Source organism: Metarhizium acridum, assembly GCF_019434415.1.
Source record: "Metarhizium acridum strain ARSEF 324 chromosome Unknown scaffold_276, whole genome shotgun sequence".
NCBI classification, from domain to species: Eukaryota; Fungi; Ascomycota; class Sordariomycetes; order Hypocreales; family Clavicipitaceae; genus Metarhizium; species Metarhizium acridum.
In genome coordinates this window covers 820776-842404 of record NW_027094025.1, presented here as the reverse complement: position 1 = coordinate 842404, position 21629 = coordinate 820776, and the positions used below count along the sequence as shown (strand labels likewise).

Sequence of the window (21629 nt, the reverse complement as noted above, 5' to 3'; positions counted from 1 at the left end):
ACGGAGTACGTACTTTAAAATGCGGCCCACGACAGATGTGTTGTAACTAACTTGTGTCTCAAGACGATTCCACGATGTGCTTCTTGGATGTGTGGCGTAAAACAAAAGGGGGGGCCGCAAGAATTCTAGAGGCTGGAGGAGTTTGAAAACGGCAGCGACGCTCCAATCTCGTCACTACTCCGTATTAATTTGCCAAACGTCTTTCTTGTTTTTTTTTTCCCCCTGCATCCTGCACGTCAATCTTCCATGCATGGAATTATTTTGCCTGCCAAACTCACCCCAATTGTGCGTGTGCGTCTCCGCGACCCGCCTGCGAACCCCTGATAGCCGAGATGGCGTGTTGAACCCCTGAGCCAAGTTACTCCAGATTGAAGACATCAAGTAGGCAGCACAATAAAAAAAAACGACGACGCTAGGTAGCTCTTGGACGGTTGGTCGGACAGCAGGAGGATCTGGGACCCAGGACCCTCTGTATTTCCGTCGATAGCGTCGAATCACTTGCATTGAAGCGTGTGGTTGCGGGCGGATGAGGGAAAATGGATTGAAGGACTGAGGCTTCATAATCGAACCGGAGGGCTTGCTGACCGGTGCGTATGGCTCGAGTGCAATCTACGGAGGAAAGCGCGGATGCAGGCGTCAATTTTCATTTCCGTCAACTGGCCTCTTTCCTTCTTGTCTTCTCGTCTCTCTCGTCTCCTAACATTCTTAACCCTTCGCTCCTTCCTTTCGTCGTTAACAACCCACATTCGCTCAACGTTCCTTTGCTTCTCCTTTTCGACTTATGCTTCGATTTCTCGACTTCGACTCAGCGGCAGTTTGTCCGCATTCACAATCACTCACTTGCTAATCTAATCCGTTCCTTAGTAGCACGCCACCCACACCCTCTTTTTTCACTCTCCCTTGGCTGCTGTTGTTCGTTTTCCTAATCCGTCTCTTTTCTACCAGTTTAGCCTACTTGTCCACCTTCTTCGTCCCATCTCCTCCAACCAGAACTGGACCGAAGGAGCAAGTCGACGAGCGAATCCAAGGCACCACCCAATCATTATCCATCCATCCCCCACCAGACGCGTCTGGCCATTTGCCTCCGGCCTCGTAAGCTTGGCGCCGCCTCATCCGAAGCCCAAAGCTACCCTTATAGCTGAATCGTCAGACGACAACAAAAGACTTTGGGCCTGGCAGCGCAGCGGCCCGATCGTCCTGCACGCACGCGCCTCCCGGCGGCTGTCAAGTTCCCGGCCCAGGTTTACTTGACGACCTGCTTCCCTTCTTACCCTCCCGTCAACCTTCGGGGCTAAGCAGGTGGCCGCCACCTGTCGGCGTTCGACTGGCATTTCTCTTCTGCGTTGCCCTTTTTTGTCTTGTATGCTTTGCGCTGGAGCATTGTACGGAAGCGTGTCTCACATTCTCTTCTGTGCTCCGCCTACTTGTTTCCTGCAAGCTGAACGAGAACACGCCCAGGCAGACGCACCACCTTTTTCATACCACCTGGCTGTGTACTATCAATTTTGCCTTGGCCGTCTTCAAAGAGCACTCGACTATGTGCATCGATACTTCAATTCGCATCAACATTCTCATCTTTCCAGGGTCATGAACTGACCATGCTGCCATTGCGTCGGTGCTGATTTGTAAAAATCATAGAACCATCGCTGCCATCGACGACATCCTCGACAAGACACAATGACCGACCCGCCGTTCCTCCTGAAGCCTAAGAGGCTCTCCCTCGTTCCGCAGTCGCCCGCCCGACCTCGCACGGGAGATGACATCTTCCCCCATTTGAGCCCAACCACAGCCGTCGAGGCCCTAACTTCAGGCAACGGGGCCCTGCGAGGCTGCCTAGATGGCGCGTCTGCTGCCGAGCGAGACTTTGCTATGCGAGCAGCGGTCGCTTCACAAAGAATATGGGAGTGGATTGACGAGCTTTCCAGCTGGGAGTGGCCTCTCGAGAGCGCCTCTGCTGGGTTTGTGACTCCCAATAACACACTGCCAAGACTGTCATTACAAGCCAACGTGCCAAAGATTGTTGGAAGCGAGTATACTGGCAGCCTACCCGCTCAAGAGGTGGCTCTGTACGAGCGGAGAATTGAAGAAATACATCGAGATATGAATGGCTTGGCACTGGAAGAGATCAAGAGCCAAGTCCTGACGAACCACATCCTGCCCCTTTCGGGACCGAATACACCGCTGTCAATATCAAGCAAGGAAATGCCTCGTACCTCTGCTTATACTAAGATGGAGGATCTCTCCGCAGTTGTCACGACAATTGTCGTCCAGACACTACCAAACATCTCCAGACTCAACCAACTGCTGCGAATATGGAGCAGCCGTCTAGCTGTTCTGCAACGTGTTCCGTCCTTGCTTTACGCGCTTGAGGACGCCGAGGCTGGAGTCCAGGCTGGCTGGACTGCTATTTCCAAGCCACTTAGAAGGTCAATTCAGGTTGATGGCAGAGGGGCTGTTGTCCGGAAACCGACACTGAATCGTAGTGACTTTGAGGTTATGAACAAAGTTCTTATTAAGAAGGTCGCAACTCCTGGCAGAGCATTGGACTACATGCTTGATAATTTGGAGGGAATGGACGACACAATTCCGGACAGCTGGCTGGATCGTATGGAAGCCGTTGAGCGCAGCTACAGCGAGTGGGTGGCTGCCTGCGAGAGAAAGATCCGCGAAACAGAGTGGTCCAGGTCGGCAAAGGGGCAAAAATCTTCCAAGTCACCTTCAGCACAAGCTCCTAGGGATATCATCGACGGCACATCATCTGGGCCTAGCGATCTGCCCACAGATGACTCTGGGATCGCCATCATGTTAACGGTTTCTCCGAAGCCTGGTAGTACATCCGCCATCCCTGTTTCATCAGGTGTCAAGGATGATAATGTACCCCAGATATCGGCCAGTGATGGTCTATCTAGCCGTGATGCAAGAGAACCACAGTCCATTGAAGATAACGGCCCGAGAACTCCATCTGACGAAGGATCCTTTGATTCCGAACTTGCGCTAGAATCTTCCGCTCAGGCCAACCAATTAATATTTGTTGGTGACAATGACTCGCCAACAGAGCACGATATGTCAGGCATTACCAGGTCCATGTCGCCGGTGGACGAAGAAGAGGAAGGAGGAGATGAAGCGGATCTACCTCGGCTTCGCAAAAGTACCACACATCATAGCAGCTCCCCCGAAAGCTTTCTGATACATGGAGATGGAGACACAAGCCGGTTTGATCTGACCAGTGATTTGCCTGAAGTATCGGCTTCTCCCCCAGTGCCTCGGGACCGGATCCGCGAGGCCCAATTTGTTGATGACAGCCCTCCCAGTTCGCCACCACTTCCTTTGGACGACACGAGGGACTCTTCGCCTCCAAATGGTCTACTTGACAGCCCTGTCATTACGTCAGTTCCCGAAAATGACAGCTCTATGTTTGACAAGACGCTTGTCGAAGGCTCATTTGTCTATGATTTCGATGACTCTATGTCAGTATCTGAACTAGCAGGGCCTACGTATCGACGAGACAGCACTGGGGACAAGCAGCTGCGTCAACAGATCAGCGATATTATTGAGTCAATACCAGCTAAGATCAAGTTGTCAGCCGAGACGCCTGCCGTCAACCTGAATCCCCCGGACTTACAGTTACCTCGGATTAAGAAGAAATCATCCAAGGAGATGTTCAAAAGGAGCACATCAGGCCTGTCGTCTCGCACTGCGACGCCCTCTTTCACCCTGTCGCCGGCAAGAAGTACACGACCGCGTCCTACCCGGGGCCAACAGGAGATAAAGGTCTATCATCTATCCCGATCGACCGGCGAACCACCCATCAAGCTCTTCATCCGATGTGTTGGCGAGCATGGTGAACGTGTCATGGTTCGAGTTGGCGGCGGGTGGGCCGACTTGAGTGAGTACTTGAAGGAGTACGCGAGTCACCATGGGCGTCGCTCGGCCGGAAAAGAAAAGGCTGCCAGGATCGAAGTTCAAGACGTCCCGCGCGGCTCTACACCATCTGCGATGGGGGCGGGATCGAGCCCACCAAACCGCCCAGCTTCGGCTGCTGCGGTTTCATCTGAGCATTCCCCCGTTACACCGCTCAATATTCGCAAAACGAGGAGAAGCATTGGTGCCGCTAACAGCGAGCTGCCGAGATTGCGACCCAAGACACCCGCCATAGCCACCCCGACCGCTGATACGCCGTCGTCAGAAGAATCAACTCGCTCCAGACCCGGGTCTCGTCTCAGCTGGTTTGAAGATGATAGCTCATTTCTTGGTCTTGCCGGGCCAACAGGCAAGAAGGTTGAAATGAGTGAAGAGAACAAAGCTTGGGTAGAGAGTGTCAAGGAGAAGGTTCGTCAAGTTAGTGGTGAGAGGAGGATTCCCCCACCAGATGAGAGGAATAGATTTGGTGACTTGGGTCGAGTTGGTGGCACGAAGAGGTTGTTTCGCAAGGCAGCTGAGAACGGCGCGCAGGGGAAGAGGTGAAGAAGGCATGAGACGATTATACCCCTACTTGTATTGGAAACATTAAGAATATTGTTATTGGACTATGGAGGGTTACTTTGACGAAGGCCGCATTTATGCCAGACCAAATGGTCGCCATGGCGGCCGCAGTTTTGCTCTATTCGGGTACACATTATAGATATACAGGCGGGGGGCGGCAGCAAGGAGTTTTTTTCCGTCATTGTGCTTTGAATCTGTGTTTGTTGTTTTGCCAAGCTTTCAGATGTGTGTTGCCTTGTCCATGATTACTACGCGCTCAAGGCCACGTGGCGAGACTAAATGATGATTGCCTTCGGTCTGTAATATATTTCGGTCTCTCATAACGTGACCTAAATTGTGTTCGGACCCATCGAACAAGAATGCCCAAATGCTATTTTTCAGAGAATACAAGGGTCCTATCAACCCCTGACAACGAATACATTGACCTCGCACATGATTATAGCGGCCTCGTTCCATGTCCGTTCCTAAAGCTCGCTCGACGAGCCACACTGCCCAGCCTGCCACATCTTGACGGACTTGACCGTCATGCCGCGGTCGGCGCCCTCGCCCCAGGTCGGCAGCCACTTGGCAGCAGCATCCCAAAAGGTCCACTGGGCGTTTTTGGCACCGTCGATCCAGGGCTTATCGCCAACGTGGTCCCTTACAAAAAAAAAAAAAAAAATAACGAATAAGTTACATGGGGACTCAAGCTTGGAGACGGGGAGGGGGAGGACATACAGGAACCAGCCGTTCTTGGAGCCGACAGCCACGCTGAGAATCAAATAGAAGCTCTGGTCGAAGGGGGCGTTGCCCGTGGTGGAGTTGGACATGGCCCACGGGTTCGCCAGCAGTGTCTGGTTCTCGGCCATGCTGGCGAAGCGGCCGAGGTCGTAGAGCGGGCGGGCGCGGTCGAAGCCCATGAACATGATTTGGTGTGCGCGGCTGTCGATGTAGAAGTAGATGTAGTTGGGGGTCCACTGGACGCCGAACGTGTGGAAGCCGCGCGAGAAGTCGCCGCGGCGGAGCATCTTTGCGTTGGTGGTGCGCCAGTAGCTGTCCTTTTCGGCCGTGGGACCTTGTTGGATGGATTTTAGCTTGTGGGATTTTGTTTTGAAGAGTGGTGAGAATGGTGCTTACCCCAGTGGAGGGTGCCGTAGTAGTAGTTGCGGCCGCCTTCGGTGTAGGCGCGCGAGTTGCCTCTTGATTCCATGATGTCGATCTCGCCGCTGCGAGGCCATTCGCCGTAGGTGGAGGCTTCGGGCATCATCCCTTGGAGGCTTGTTAGATGGGAAGGCTTTTTTGGGGGTGAAGGGGGGTAAAGGGGGGGTGATTTTTCTTTACAGATGGCGGGCCAGATCCAGTCGCCCTTGGGGAGTTTGGCGACGACTTCTACTCTGCCGTACCGGATGCTCTTCTTGCCCTTTGTTGAGAGGCGGGCAGAGCGGATCGGGGGGATCATGGCGCCCTTCTTGGGGTCCGAGGTGGTGATGCAGGAGGTATTGGTGGTGCTGGTGCAGCTGCCGTCCTTGGTCAGGTCCAGGGTGTAGTTGGCGAAGAGGTCGTTGTTGGTGATGGGCGTGGACTCGTTGGTGAGGGTGGGAACAATGTGCAGGCCTTCGGCGTCGACGTACGAGTTCTTTGCGTCGGTGGTGGTCCAGTCGAAGCTGCCTGTGCCGAAGCCGTCGAGCTGCACCTCGTGCGACCAGATGTCCTTGTTGAAGGAGGTGAAGTGGTCTTCGTAGACGAGGCAGTACTGGGAATGCTTTTGTTACTGAGTGCTTTCGTGAGATGGACAGAGGGTGAATCACTTACAGGCCCGTCCTTGTATGGCCAGACTAGGAAGACGCACGCTACGCCGGCGAGGACGAGGCCGAGGAGGATGAAGCCCCTCACGATCCAGTTGTTCCATTTTGTCTTGTTCATGGCCGGATCTGCGAGCCATGGCTTCTCGAACTCGCCGTGCAGACGGTAGCTCTTGAATCTTCGCCTGGACGCAATGTCCAGCGACGAGAAGTCGCGGGGAATCGCGGAGGATGGACTGGCTGGGACGTCGAGTGCCGATGAGGTTGCTGCCAAGTCACCACTGCTGACAACCTTGACCGGCCTGTGGTGTGCCGAGGACGGGCGCTCGTCTGCTTGCGTTTCAGACATGTTGTCCACGTTGCTCATCTTGACGATGCTCGATATCCAGTGATGCAAGGCCTGCTGGCGAGAAGTGCGGTAGAGCCTAACAGCTCCAAGACAATATGTACCTCTCGGCTGCAAGAAGAGTTTCACCGACGATGAGGGCAGGTATTAGATGAGAGGTTCTGACTGTACCATCAGGACCAGGGAGAGCAATATCAAGCTGGGCCAAGAGAAGAAAAAAAGCAAAGGCCGCCATGGCAACTCCCAACTGCCCATTTTGACAATACTTGACAAAAAGTCTATTGCCGGCGTCGCACAGCAGGACATGGGATGAGGAGCAGCGCTTTCTCATGCAACTACATACCTATGTAGTTTTCTGGCCAAGCCCCTGCCGAGCGTTGGCTGCACTCGGCTCTCCCATTGGCACCGAGTCCCCTGCTCGGATCGATAGAAAGCAGGAGTGGCGTCATCCGCAGCAAGTTTACTTGAACGACGAGCGTACGCATCTGGCGCAAGAACGCTGGTATTTTGATTATCCGCGAAGAAATTTGGGGTGGGCCGGCCGCGCGATCCACCCAATTTCAACGTGCCATGTGGTGATGAGTCGAGGGGCAATTTCTGAGCATGGTGCTGTGAAGACGGATCCTCTCCGTGAGACCTTACAAACGGGAAGGCTGTCTGCGGCGGGCAGCGCGAGATGGCAGCCTGCAGGTTCGCGTATGCAGCGAGCGCAGCGTTGGGCTGACCATGCCGACTATGCGCATGCAGTGTTCCTCGGAGGATGACCAGGCATCTATTCCAACCGTGGTCGAGAAAGGCAACCAGCAACCTGTAGAGATACGACCCGGTTGGTCTATTCTTAGGAGCCCGCACGCTGTTATCTGTATGCAGTGGGTGAGCGGCAGAAGGGCGTTATCACCTGCGATCCATGCGAGGAAGCCCTGGCTTTGAAAGATGGAGGGACAGAACAATCGCCCTCCGTGACTGTTTGGAATGCCAGATTTTCGGGCTTCATGAGCGGTTTCGTTTAGACGGACATGCCGACGTCATCCTTTCTCAAACCCACTTTGTTGTAGTGTTATGACATTGATGATGCTACTCTAGATGACGGCTCAAGCAGGTTTCCCATGCGGCGTGCTGTATTGTCCGGTACAGATAGTTGTATGGGAGATTTTTGCAAAACCTTGGGCCGAATGCTACCAGGCTGATAGGCCACGACATACACCTTCCGAATACTGTCGGCCCTGGCAGTTGGGCAGGGGTGGCGATGCCGATATTTCTGGTACTGGCCTGCGTATCGTGGCGCCCCCCCGGTCTGGAGGCGCATGGACCGTAGACTAGCTTTGGGTAACAATTTACAGGATGGAAGAGATGGCGTAATATGTCATATCGATTCGATCTGAGTACCTCGTCTTGGAAGTTTGAACCGTCCAGTCTCTATAGACTTACACTGGCTCGCGGTTACTAGCATGGGAGACATATGGGTGATTGCAAAGAGGCTTTCTGACCATTTAAATGAAATATATGGGAGAACATAGGAGCCATCGCCTGAAGCCAAGACAAGCTCTGAAGGCTGAAATGCACGTAAGATGTCTTGGACGGAGCTGAGTAACCATGAGCCTGGCGATACAAAAACCAGCTGCAGTCAGTCTGTCAGATAGCGAATAATGCTCGATAACAGAGGACATACCGATTTCCAGCAGCGTGCATTACTTTTTGCGTGGCTCTTTGGACCGTAGAGGTGTCCTAGGCCTTCGTGCAGCGCCAATTGGTCATAGATATGTCCATCTAGATTCTCTGCTGGCTGCCTACATCTCTGAACGCAATGTCATTGCACCAAAAGCGGAGGAAGCTCCGGTTGTAAAGGTCGTCATCTCTTATCATTGACACGGAACACCCGACACGCGTGTAGATCAGAAGTGCTCGGTGTTGGTCCCAGATTAAAAAAAAAATGAATTAGTGTTCAGTTTCATCCCCAAAAGCCATCTTGGTCTAAACTGCGGGTCGATATGCGCCCGAACCTTAAGCCCGCCTTGAAAAGCCGAGCCGCTGGGTTGACTGCCGTGGTGAATTGCGCCCCCTCCCATCGTGGGCAGCATCCAGCGGTGCGCACTGAGCAAGTCTGCAAGGAGAGGGAGAAATTCTGGGTCGAGGCAACTAGCTGAAGGGTATGCATTGAAAAGCAAAGTCCACGGGAACGAGCTTCGGGGGGTTGGGTTTGGATGGTAAACATTGTCGTTGGAGATGTAACCTCGATACGTTGCGTCCCCCCGCCCTCAGCGGCAGCCAACAAATCCATCATCTTTTCCACTTTTGTGGTAGCCGAAAATTATCAGATGGTATCCTTGCGGGCAGAGTCGCCTTTTGGGGGAACAGCTCCGACGTGTTGTCAGCCGGGTTGAGCTCGCAGTTGAGCGGCGGCCGAGAGCTTTGCCAAACAACAAACGGTCGATGGCCTAGACCGCGGCGTCGAGAGCTGGAGAGCTTTCTTTTTTGATGAGCCGACGGAGGGGAGATTTGACCGCCGGTGAGAAACGGTCGAGGGCACGGGATTGTATTGCAGTCGCTAGTCAGCCGCGACCGTTTTGCCAGGGACTTTGTGCGAAGGGCTGAGTCGCAGATATTGATTGACTCGGCTTGGGGGCGGGCGACGGTTGTTGGAAATGCCCACGCCAGGGTACCAACATCTGCCCGCATCCCGCCAAGATTGCGCAAAAAGAGCACCATAGCTGTGGTTTATCGGGCGTGACATCCCGGCATGTGTTATCCAGGTGTCTGGCGGTTTCGTTGGTTCACACATCTGTTGCAGAGGCTATCCAGGGACTTGGTCATGGTGGACCGCTGCTGAATCGACCACGCCGCCGAGCCAAGAAGCCGCGGGTGCATATTTGGTTCGGCCAGAGGTGACTTGTCGAGACCACGTCTGTTCCTGGTCCATCAAGGCACAGTGCATGGTGGCGCTGGGGCTCGTGGAGGGTGTCCACTTCCCAGATGAAGCTGGTCGTGATGTTTCCAAGTTGGGATGCCCGCAGCCTGACCAGTCGGCATAGGTCAGCAACGTGATATTGCGACAAGATGCTGTCAGTTCAGTCTTTTTAAATGATTTTTTTTTCTCTTGATAAGAGGTGGACTCATACTTATGTTTTGTTTCGTGGAAACCTCAGCGGCTTTCTCTGCTTATTTATTGTGTTAATGCCGGCTGATGGACGCTGAAGACGGACACATCTGTAGCCAGATACGCATCCAGAACCATACTGAAGCGTCGAAGTCCAAAAATTGCCCCCTGGCAATGCGTGTTAATACGGATTCGGATTGAAACTTCCCAAAATATATTCCGGGAATCTCCTAGAGAGAGGCGTTCCCGAAGCAGACTGGAGTCTAGAGTCTCGCACTAGTTTCTGCCATTTTGCCGTGTCTTAGCTTCTCACCCTCACTGATTGCTGACAAAAAAAAGTTCATCAGACAAAATGGACGCATCTCCAAGTATATCGGTTCATGGTATCGACCTATCAATGCCGCGAAACCGTTCGTTTTGTACAATCTCTGCGAGCTCGATTGACTCTTCGCCGCAGAGATCTGGGCAAGACTCCCCTTACAACGCCAACTACCACGATGACTTTCGTTTCAGAACAGTAAGGGGAAAAAATTTACTTTGACGAAAGAGAATAAACCCTCTGACATTCTGACAGATGGTGACGTACCTGCATAATAGAGCAGTAGCCAGTGGCTGGATCCCACCCGAGTCCGTCAGGTCTCAGGAAGACTGCTCTGGCGTGCTCTTGCGAAGATCTCGCGGCAACTACATCACTGCGTCGCAAAGACTGAACCCCATTCTTCTTGGTGCGGTCATCCGGCTGAATCTCAATGTGGCCATTACCATGCGCCCGCAGATGTTGCAGGGCATTCTCGCCTCGTTGATGCCGGGGCAGACCGATTTGAAGTTCAAGGACGGGTCTCAGATTCAAGTTCTCGACTCATTGGCCCTTGCACAGCCTGCGACGGTGAAGAAGTTCCAGTACGCCTCTGTCTTTAGACAAGAGCGCCTGATTCTCGTCTGGCACGATGATCTTGTCAACATCGTTCCTCAAGCCACCCACATAGAAGAAAAGCTGCTCGCCTGGGTACGAAATATTGTCAAGCCGCTGCAAAAGAAGAAAACATGACATGAAAAAGGGCTAACCGTTGTTCGCAGGTTTGGGGAGAAGGGAGGCTGCCCCTTAACATCTTACATATGCCGAGCCGCGCTCCGTCAACCTTGTACGACTCTGGTATGTCCAGCCCGATTGGAACGGCAACCCCGGCGGCTGGCATCACCACGCCGGGTCTCCTGACGCAGTTGAGCAGCAGCGAGGATGTCTCGGAGAAGAATGCCTCCATGGAGCGGCCGGAGTCTGTCGCGAGGCCAGTCGCCCGCGCATCGGCCGTCTTCATCGGCTGCGCCATGTGTCTGTCCCTGTGCCTCCTGTGCGGTGTATACGTCGGGAAGCTGGTGACAGAGTGTATCCTCGCCAACGACTGGATCAAGATGGCGCTTATTTTCCCCGTCCCCCTGCTCATGTGCGTCTCCTTGTTCTTCTTCCAAGTCATCTTCACCAACATCTTCCAGATGATTGGGCCCATTGGAGGCGTCAACACCAACTCGCGCCACTTTTCTGCACACAAGCCGTGCCTGAGACGGGCCTACGCCGACGGCTTTCTCCCACCCAAGGTCACTATCCAGATGCCAGTATACAAGGAGGGCATGGACTCGGTCATTATTCCGACCGTGCGCAGTCTGCAGGCGGCCATGTCGTATTACGAGTCGCACGGGGGGTCGGCCAACATCTTCATCAACGACGACGGTCTGCGGGCCGGGTTGACGGATGACGAGATTCGGCGCCGTAAGGACTTTTACACAGACAATAGGATCGGCTGGGTTGCTCGTCCTAGGCATAATGGGGACGAGGGCTTTGTGCGAAAGGGCAAGTTCAAAAAGGCGTCCAATATGAACTTTGCGCTTAATGTCTCGCAAAAGGTCGAGGCATACATGCAAGAACTTGCCGATGCTAGGTTGGCCAACAAGGAGACGGATCTCATTACGGATGCGGAGGAGGAAGAGATGTATCAGAGTGCCTTGGCGCGAGTCCTGGAAGAGAACCCGCTGGCTTGGGCGGACGGTGATATTCGCGTCGGAGAGCTGATTCTCATTGTAGACTCGGACACACGAGTGGTGGGTTGCCGTTTTCTTTCCTTCTTTCCTTTTCCCCCATGACGCGATGAACCGTTTTCTCTGACGTTGAATAGCCCGAGGACTGTCTTTTGTATGGTGCCGCTGAGATGTTCCTCTCCCCCGAGGCGGCTATTGTGCAACATTCCACTGGCGTCATGCAGGTTACGCATGATTACTTCGAGAATGGCATCACCTACTTTACCAACCTAATATACTCTTCCATCCGGTTCTCGATTGGATCCGGCGAGGTAGCCCCCTTTGTCGGCCACAATGCCTTTCTCCGGTGGCAAGGTGAGAAGAAGTCCCCAACACATGTGATGGGATCGTGCTGACGGCCCTCTTCAGCTGTTCAAGAAGTCGGCGTGCCTGAAGAAGAGGGCTACATCCCGTACTGGTCCGAGAGCCACGTATCGGAAGACTTTGACATTGCGCTGCGCCTCCAGATGAAGGGCAACATCATCCGCGTGGCTGATTACCACGACAACGAATTCAAAGAAGGCGTGTCGCTGACCATCTATGATGAGATCGCCCGCTGGCAAAAGTACGCGTACGGCGTCAACGAGATGATATTCCACCCCGTCCACCGCTGAATCTACAAGGGCCCCTTCACGCCGCTCTTCTACACCTACATCAGGTCCAACATCATGGTGTCGTCCAAAATCTCCATCCTGGCATACATGTGCTCGTACTACGCGCTGGGGTCGGCCATGTTCCTCACCACGCTCAACTACTTCCTCGTCGGCTGGTTCCGCGACGACCTGGCCTCGAGCTACCTCACGTCATGGAACGTTCTGCTCTCCCTCATCGTCGTCTTCAACGCGTCGGGCCCTATTGCCCTGGCCATCGTGCGCTACCGCACGGGCGAGAAGGCACTGCTCGAGGCGCTCGTCGAGAACTTCAAGTGGATGCCCATGATGACCGTCTTCTTTGGCGGCATCTCGTTCCATATTTCCAACGCCATCCTCGCGCACCTGTTCCACGTCGACATGCAGTGGGGTGCCACGTCCAAGGAGAAGGAGGACAGCAACTTCTTCCAGGAGATGCCGCGCATCTTCAGGACCTTCAAGTACATGTACTTGATTATCGTGCTGCTCGTGGGCGCCATGGTGTACCTGGGAGCGTTTGCGCCACCGGACTGGGCGATTACCGACTTTTCCGTGATCGTGCCGCTCGCTATCAACCTGGGGTTCCATGCGTTGGTGCCGCTGGTGTTGAATCCCAGCCTCATGATTTTCAACTACTGAGCATAGTTGTTGTTGCTGGCTGCATGACTGTTTTTTCTCTCTTTGTTGTTGGTTTAGATTGGAAATATATTGTTTCGAACTGTGTGATAGACGGAGTTGGGTTACATTCGTTGAAGACATGGTGATGGCATAAACGGCATATGATGGGGATATAGAGGAATGTGCCATTGAGCATATAATAGACGATGAGCATCAGGTGTTTTTTTGTGTCCCGTCCCGTCAATGTGCCCTACCGCGTGCATGTGATGCTCTCTTTGTCATCGGATTTAACAAAAAGAATGCGTTGTTTCCACGTACCGTTGCCGCCATTGGGGCGAAGCAGACTCCGATCCATGACTTTCGCAGCGTAGCCAGCGATGGGTTACAATGGCCAATGTACGTACGCGCCTTGGCGTCGAGGCTGTGGTCATGTGGATCCGAGAACTCGAGTCCAACGCCTCGCATCGCCGGATCCAAGCCCATGCGATGTGAGAGGTGTCTGAGGAGCTGGTGAATGCGCATGTGCAACTTGACTATCATGATCTCTCACCAAGTGAAAATTGATGTTTGAGAGCCCAAGGAGCGCTCCTTCCTGAGCGCGAATTGTAGTGCCGAGTCCAGTGACGCAAATGGCTAGTGCTGTCAACTGGTGGTAGCCCCTTCCCTTCCCTCCATGTCTCTCCCAATTAGCTTTGCTTCCCCTCCTGCCCCCCCGCAAAATCCCCCCATCCAATCTCCGCCCTGCCTGCCGTCTTCCTGTCAACGGTTATTTCGGGACCTATTCCTCACCAGCCGCTGTTGGTGTCTTGCGCTTTGCTCATCATCTTCTTCAGACGAACCCAGACGCCAAAAACCATCACTGGCTGCCTCGTTGGAAGCGTTCAGAGAGCCCTCAGCAGCCACGCAACCCCGACCGGGACTCCGAGCTCTCGTATCTCTTATCCAAAAGGCTCGTCCATTGCCGCTACTGCACTGCACGTTCTGCGCTCTGAATGCCCTCCAAGCAGTAAAGGACCCATTGAGACTGTGAGTGATATTGAGCTGATAGTCCCAAAACAGTAGCAAGACGGGGATTGTAAGAGAAGGCGAAGAAACAAGGAAGAACGCACCACATGGCCAAGACATGGAACATGGCTGACCAGAAAAACCCCGCGACAGTTGAGTATACATCATCTGACATGACGCACTCGTAGGAACTTGAGCTTGTGGTATTTGTGGAAGAGAAGTCTCCCGTTCTTCTCTTTACTTATAACTCTCTTTTGGTATGTCTCTGAGACCGCTTTAGCTCTTGCTTTCCATCCTTTGTTGTTTCATCTGTCCACCATGAGGTTTCAATTGCTCATACAAGCAGCTATCGTCAGTCTAGCAGTGGCTCTGGTACCGGACGACCGGAGATCACTTGCTCGAGGCGTCGTCTTTGACGAGGACGCTGCTTCCATCATCAGCGTAACGGACATTGCCGGAAAAGCTGCCAGCATGAACGAGAAGACTGGTCTTCACGAGGTGTCCCAGCCCAAGCGGGATACATCTGGCTCACTTGACCTGGATCCCACTCACATTGCCTTTACTCAGTCGTTCAGCTATGCCACCAAATTTGCCAATGAAAAAAACTGGATCGGCATTTACCCTTCTGGCAGTACTGGTCCTGACAACGAGACCTACACAGAAGACTCTCTATCGTGGGAATATGCTCCGGGTGAAAAGGGAACGGTGCAGCTATCAACTGCCAATCTCCCTCCAGGCCAGTACAAGGCCTACTTTCTTGCCAATGAGGGTTACAAATGGCTGGCCAAGCCTGTGGTATTCAAGGTCGCGAATCCCTGGGGCTCCATCTCAGTTCGTGACGGTGACCCTCTTCTTACCTTTAACTATTCGACTCCGCATCCAGATCCCCAGAACTGGATTGGAATTTACAACTCCTTTGGCGGTGGCCCAGAGTCGCAAAAGTTCATCAGCGGTTCCTTGACTTGGGCTTATGCCCCTGATGAGAATGGGACTGTCAAGGTCGATGCCTCTGCTTTGCAGCCGGGTCTGGGATATCGAGCCTTCTTCCTTGCTAAAGGCGGATACAAGTGGCTTGCAAGCCCCATTGACATCGTCAAACCCGGAAAGGGTCCGTTAGCCTTTATCGTTGACCGACTAACTACACACAATGCTCGGGTGGGTGAGCCTTTCACGGCTAACCTCAGCGGCATGCTGGAGAATCCGCGCGATCCAGACAGCAAGTTCGCCCAGGGCAAGTATAACGCTACGGATTCAAGCACACATGGCTGGGTCAACATATCTAGCGACGGAATTATCAGTGGTACACCACCCAAGACATCTGGAAACACGACGACCAAATTCGTCGTCGCGGCTTTGGGGTCAGATGGATCTACTGCTGAAATCACAGTTACAATTCCGGTCGTCGCACAAGGGGAGCCTTTGGTTAAGGAACTCACCATCCTGTCGTTCAACCTGTGGTTCGGAGGTACACCCGTGAAGGACTACCATGCCAAGCAAGTTCGCTTCATCACAAACGCCAGAGCAGACATTGTTGGGCTCCAGGAGAGCACCGGAGGACATGCGATTCGGCTCGCAAAAGCCCTGGGCTGGGACTATTGGCAGGGAGATGACGTCGGTATCATTTCTCGATACCCCATGGTCGAACAGTATGCTCCTGTCGAGAGATGTGGCGCGGTGCGCATAGCCTTGGACAGGGGCCAGGAAATCAACTTTTGGAATTGTCATTTGGGCTACACGCCATATGGTCCGTACGACTTTTGCTTCGACCACCTGTCCCCGGAGGAGGTTCATAAGAACGAGATCAAGTCTCGTCGTACGCCTCAGATCATTAATATCATGAAGCACATGCAGGACCATCTCTCACAATCCAGCAAAACCCCTGTTATCTTCACCGGTGACTTCAACGCGCCCTCACACCTTGACTGGACGAATGCAACCAAGAAGCTTCACTGTGGACAGGGATATTTCCCCTGGCCCACCTCGAAGCATCCCGTTGATGCAGGCCTGATTGATTCCTTCCGAGAAGTCCACAGTGACCCCTTGACTAAACCTGGCATCACTTGGTCGCCCATTTACCTGGACAACGAAGGGCGGGTCGAACCCAAAGATCGCATCGACTTCATCTATCACAAGGGCCTCAAGACTCGTTCGTCGGAAGCTGTTGTGGTTGGCCAGCCCACAGCACAGCCAGACCACTACTACAACGAATGGCCATCGGACCACGCCGCCGTAAAGACCGTCTTTAAAGTCGAGAATAATAGCTCTGCTGGACGGGGCAACTCCCGCGTCCTCTGGGGCGTGGTCGGCGCCATAATTGCCGCGACAGCTGCGTGTGCTTCATGGATTGTAGGCGCTTGTATCGGCAAGCGCAAGTCGAATAAGAATTTCGATGAGAAGGGCAGGAGAGACAGCGATTCGGGCGATTCATCTGCATAGGAATGTCGAAAGGACTCGTATCTACGTCGTATTGATGGGCACTATGTTGCAGCCTTGGGGTTGTGCACATGGTATAATGAATGTTGTTCGGTGAATAGACGGTTGGTGTGCCAATGGTTCAGTGAGGGCCTGGAGTAATAAGTCAACTCATCTCTTCACAGTCTTCCAGTACGAAAGGTCCTTAGTTTTTCTCAAGGCCTATATAACTGATTTATACAAGAAGCCGATGAGAGCCTCATACCCCAGGTCTCATGATCTAGCCCTCGTGCAACTGTGTAATAGTTAGAGTGTAGTAAAAGGTGTGCTAGGATTTCATATACTATAGTGGTTTTCTTTTTTAAGATAATTTAGTAAACGCAAATAGTTGGCTGACATTTCCGCATGAGTCTGCTTCTCGCCTATGTAAAACAGGTTATTGCCAAGCTAACCCCTCTCTCTGCCACTCTGATCTCCTCGGATAAGGATACCGTTGAAGGTTTGTGGATGAAAGGGAAGCTAAATCATGAATAAAGTCCCTTTGGGGAGTAAGAAGACGGTGCCTTCCTTGAACGCCACGCTTGGACATGCTGACTAGGGGATAGAAGCCACAAAAAGGAAAAACGAAAACTGGACGCCTACAAGACGCGGAATAAGTCAACCCGTTCGGACGGGGTTGTCTTCTGCCTCGAGAAAACGCGCAGGTCCATCCTCACAGCGGCAAATCGCGCCACCGAGTCTGACTGCCCTCCTTCCAAGTCCGACGACGAACCGGTTGCTCAGACCGGAAATCTATTGAGCACTAGAGCTGATGTAGTACTTGATTGACGAATTTGTGTTCAGCGTATTCGGACGCTCCGTGGATGGGCTGAGCTGGCAGAGGATAGCTGTCACAAGGTTGAGGCCACAACAAAGGCGTTGGCCGTCAACGCTCACACAACAATAAAGAAGGTATCGCAAAGCCCTGAGGCCGGGCTACAAGCGAGGGCTGCCTCAGGCCTCGAGCACACACCGACTTCTATAGGAACCTCTGGTCCTTCAGAGCCTCTTGAAAAACCAGGACCTCCTCGAAGTCGCTTATTAAAGATTGAATTGAACCCATTGTCCCAAGCCCCGTTATCCTGCCCTTGTCACAGCAACTCGTGGCGCCTGGGGTCACGTCCAGGCAGAAACAGGCCCTGGATATCCGATAGTGGACGGCGGATATAGACCGGACGTGGTAGCTTTGACTCAAGTGAAGCAAGCGTCTTGTATATATTGAGACACCTTTACATTGAGTCTTGGCAAGCTTTTGATGACAGGATGGAGAAACCACAGAATGAATCGTGTCACCTCACCTACTCTCAACGGAATAGACGCTCGGGAAGTGACCGCAGCCCCGACACACTGGCAGTTCCAACAGATATTAAAGGGCTACGGACAAGGGTGATTTGAGTTTTCAATCAACTGTGGAAAAAGGCTTCAATCACCTAGACAGAGAGCTTCCATCAAGGACTAATCTACTGTTCAATGCGGGCCATTGCTGCTGCCATTAGCCTCATCTCCCGGTATATACTAGGATCTGACAACTACACCTCGTTCATCAATAAAGACCTTGGTGTCTAGTTCCAGATTGTCTTGGAAACAATCACACTAATCCAAATGGAAAGTCCGATCCGGGTCAGTAGGGAAACCGGAAACTCGAATCTAAATCGGCTCGAACTAGCTGGATTTGTGGCCGCCTTTATGATTTCCAGGCAACATCCGGAATGCGTGCTGATTTCAGAACAACGCACCAAGTTTGTTTTTCCCCGATAGTGCAAGAGTCCATCACTCATCATTCTTAAAGGGGCCAGACTCGACGTAAGCCAAGCCGGTTTGACTCAGAGGAAATCCCAATGCGGCATTTTATGCGATGCATCAAAGCACAGGACGAGCGAGAAGACCTTGATGCTGGTCGAGATGCGTGGAGGCAGTCTCAGTGTTGCATCATGCCAAATGGGCGAATTGATGTACGAGTTTCATATAAAGTAGCTGGTCCACTTACTCGCTGAACATATATTCTGCCGATAAATGGCCATGCATGAATTGCAGAGGGAAGCGCATGACTAGCCTCAGGACGGAGATGGATAAAGGTCGCTTTTGATCATTTGGTCAGAAGCGCCTCGATGCTTGCATCCAGCAGGACTCACAGCATGCAATATATTCCTGTCGGACTGGGTGTTGATAGCAGGGTGACTACTTAGGTTGGTGTAAGTGACTATGTTCTCGTGCAGCTCTAAACCTCCTACCTAGCACGCGGCTTAGAGTGCCCATTTTACACATAGTTTCTCTCTCGTCGAAAATACCGTGTATTCAGCTCGCAGTGGGTTCGCCATGGTTTCAGCATCAGGTCCGTGCATTGATCTCCTTTGCCCGATTTTATATCGCGATGAGTTGAGACCATTCCCCCGAGTCAACCAGATGACTCGGCATTACAACCAGACTCTACATGTAAGCTTAAAAATGGGGGCATGACAACGACAGGTCCTGAAACCGCCCGGCGCCACTTCAATCTTTCATATACAGAGTCATTCAGTGGCTGCTGAAACGGGACGTGAGGCTGTTGCGCCTTGCCATGAATCGTGACATTTGCTTGGCAGTGTCGGGTTGCCGTCGCCGACTACAAAATGATGTGCCGCCGCCGCTTACCTCTGCCGTCAACCCCAGTCCTCAACCCTCACATTCATTCATCACTAGGATTTCCTTTTCAGCTACCAAACAATGAAGCAGCACATTCTTCTCCTTGCCTCTTTGGCCGCACTCGCTGTAGCGGCACCCGCACCCCTCGAGGCCGAGAAGGAAGACCTTGCCGCCTGTGGCAAAGGCATGGGTCTCGTCGAAGGCGTGGGAGTCTGCAGGCCGGTTAGAAAAGAGAATGGGAACGCCCAAGAGCCCGACACTTGCTCAGACGATGAGACGCCCACCACGACGATTCTCCCTGGTGACATCCCGACTGGGCCTCTACCTCCAGCCGGCGAGCTGTTGCCTCCCCGGCCTGAGGTGAGCTGCAATGGAGGTACTGTGTTGGATGGAGATTGTGTCTGCCCTACTGGCACCACTCGTATCCAGGGGGGTTGCTCCAAGAACACGGATACCGTGGCAGACGACAAGTGTTAGTATCGGCCGAGTGCGAGACCTCTAGACATGTCGCCGCTAGCTGTACTTTATCTAGTAATACATGTCAGTTTTAACCACAAAGCATGAGGACCGATTCCACATCTTTCGTGAGTCAAGTTTTTGGAGAGGGCGGGAGGAGGTGTGCTATAGCGAGTTGGTTGGTTATGAGGACATGACTACTTAGACATCGGGCAGATACCTATCACTGTAGCAAACCAGACCAGATAATGTCCAGAATGCCAAGTCAGCTGACTAGCGGCGTCGCAGCAGCCGTCTAGTGGAAGCGACAGAGCCGAGCGGACAACGGGCAAAACCAACCTGGACAACTGCCTCCATGACATCTGTGTTTGGACCAATTTGCACACTGCTCCTAGGACCGGCATACAGAAGGAACAAGCTTTAGATTGATCACCTCCGGTTCTATATGTGCGACAGCTGGAGTGGTGGCGCGACCAGTAGTTAGGACCATATCTCGATTCACGCTGAAACAAGTGACTTGTTTCCTACATCCAAGGTTCGACCACAAAATAGAGGGTGTCAATTGCTGCATCTTTCGTGGACTGAGCCACGCTTGGCAATTTGATCGTGCTCTCTGTCGTAATTTTCTGTCACACGGTTAAGCCACATCAAAGGCGTCGGGCCAACAACGGCTAAGAAGAACAAAGAAAGTATCACGAAGCCCGTGGTCGAACCATAAGCAAGAGCTGCCTCAGACCTCTAGCACACACCGATTTCTTGTATATAGAGGCCTCTGTTCCCTCAAGACCTTTTAGAAAAATAAGGACCTTTACTACCCCAAGTTGATTATTAAAGATTATGAATATCTTATATTCCAAACCCAGTTATCCTGCCCTTGTCACATTTTCCGCTTTGTTATCGTTGATCAAGTAGTACTCTTGCCCTTACTGGTACGCAAAATGACTTGAATGCCTTCTTGTCCCGGACCTGAGTATAAGGGAATCTGATTGCTTCGCAATTAGAGCGGCTGTAAATGACAGCTATATACTCATGGCCTGATGTTACACGGTCAAAGCTCGACATCCTCACCGCCCAACAAAGGGGCATCGCCGATACAGGACCCAGAGCTTACACAGACTGCACGCATGACCCGCTGGGAGCCTTAGGCACAGCTGTTCTTTTCATGTATGGTCTCTCGTCCCTTACTTTCCTTTAGAAACCAAGGACCTTTGGCACCCTACAGGATTATTATTGAATAGAGTCATTCCGCTCCAAGCCCTTGTCACACCTGATGTAGAGAATCATCAAACTTGCCGAGATAGGATCGCCAGACACAGAGACAGTACCCCAGCCGGCTTACAGAAGCATCGGCCGACTGAATACTGTATCCCTTTGAGTGCGGTAAGGTGCAGCTTTTGTATCTGCCCAGAACACCCTTGTTGAGTAATTCTACCTGTATCTTAGCCAAATACGGAGTATGCTGCTAATCAATGTACCAAGTACTATTAATAGTACTCTTATTATAATAAAAAATAAATGAGCAGGCATGTACTTGCTTATTTTTTAATCCCCATTGGATATTGTCCCCGTAGAAGACTTTACCTGCACCTCACCGCACTCAGAGGGATCTAATAGTCACATTGCCATGCCATCACTAACTTGCAGATGAGACGGACGCCTGGGGATCTTGGTTTCCGAGGCAGGCATTCTCCCCGGCTCTCCCCTACTGATGGCCGCTTGGCAGTGTTCTCTCTGTCTGGGAATCATGGAACCATATCACGTTGACAGCTATGGAAGCAGATTGAAGCGTGGAATTGTCCTTGGGATTAAAGCTATCTAGGTATGGAAAACAGGCCCTATTTATAGATATTAAGGTCGTCTAGCAGGTCACCTAAAAAGTTATTAATTTAAGGGATTTTACGGTATTTAGCTATTAAAGGTTTAGCTTTAATAGGGTGGTAGCGCGAGCCTTTTTTTGGAGGCTTTTTCGTACAATTAAAAGGCAGCTATTTGAGGCTTTCTAGGGCTTCGGGGTCCCCGATGAATAGCAGCCTTTTTCCATTGAAAGGGGCCTTTGGCGTTGACAAACCAAGTTC

At 52.4% G+C, this 21629-nt stretch overlaps 6 protein-coding genes across 6 annotated transcripts; 4 read left to right on the top strand and 2 right to left on the bottom strand.

Moving 5' to 3' along the window:
- Window positions 1-622: 622 nt before the first annotated feature.
- On the top strand, window positions 623-5584 carry J3458_013301 (uncharacterized protein). The gene has a single exon (XM_007816552.2). The coding sequence runs from the start codon at window positions 1678-1680 to the stop codon at window positions 4462-4464; it is 2787 nt and encodes a 928-aa protein (XP_007814743.2). The 5' UTR covers window positions 623-1677; the 3' UTR covers window positions 4465-5584.
- Window positions 4947-6630, bottom strand: J3458_013300 (uncharacterized protein; the record flags this gene model as incomplete). Its single annotated transcript, XM_066120361.1, has 5 exons — window positions 4947-5121; window positions 5200-5536; window positions 5599-5730; window positions 5803-6214; window positions 6274-6630. 5 exons carry the CDS (start codon window positions 6628-6630, stop codon window positions 4947-4949), a joined length of 1413 nt encoding a protein of 470 aa, XP_065974648.1.
- Window positions 6631-8557: 1927 nt separating this feature from the next.
- Window positions 8558-8890, bottom strand: J3458_013299 (uncharacterized protein; the record flags this gene model as incomplete). The annotated part of the gene is made up of 1 exon (XM_066120360.1): window positions 8558-8890. One exon carries the CDS (start codon window positions 8888-8890, stop codon window positions 8558-8560), a length of 333 nt encoding a protein of 110 aa, XP_065974647.1.
- A 1165-nt stretch (window positions 8891-10055) lies between these two features.
- On the top strand, window positions 10056-12129 carry J3458_013298 (uncharacterized protein; the record flags this gene model as incomplete). Its single annotated transcript, XM_066120359.1, has 4 exons — window positions 10056-10220; window positions 10278-10709; window positions 10781-11797; window positions 11872-12129. The coding sequence occupies 4 exons, from the start codon at window positions 10056-10058 to the stop codon at window positions 12127-12129; spliced, it is 1872 nt and encodes a 623-aa protein (XP_065974646.1).
- Window positions 12130-12441: 312 nt separating this feature from the next.
- On the top strand, window positions 12442-13041 carry J3458_013297 (uncharacterized protein; the record flags this gene model as incomplete). Its single annotated transcript, XM_066120358.1, has 1 exon — window positions 12442-13041. The coding sequence occupies one exon, from the start codon at window positions 12442-12444 to the stop codon at window positions 13039-13041; it is 600 nt and encodes a 199-aa protein (XP_065974645.1).
- Window positions 13042-13818: 777 nt separating this feature from the next.
- On the top strand, window positions 13819-16831 carry J3458_013296 (uncharacterized protein). Its single transcript, XM_007816555.2, has 3 exons — window positions 13819-14046; window positions 14214-14282; window positions 14372-16831. The coding sequence occupies exon 3, from the start codon at window positions 14497-14499 to the stop codon at window positions 16459-16461; it is 1965 nt and encodes a 654-aa protein (XP_007814746.2). The 5' UTR covers window positions 13819-14046; window positions 14214-14282; window positions 14372-14496; the 3' UTR covers window positions 16462-16831.
- Window positions 16832-21629: the final 4798 nt, after the last annotated feature.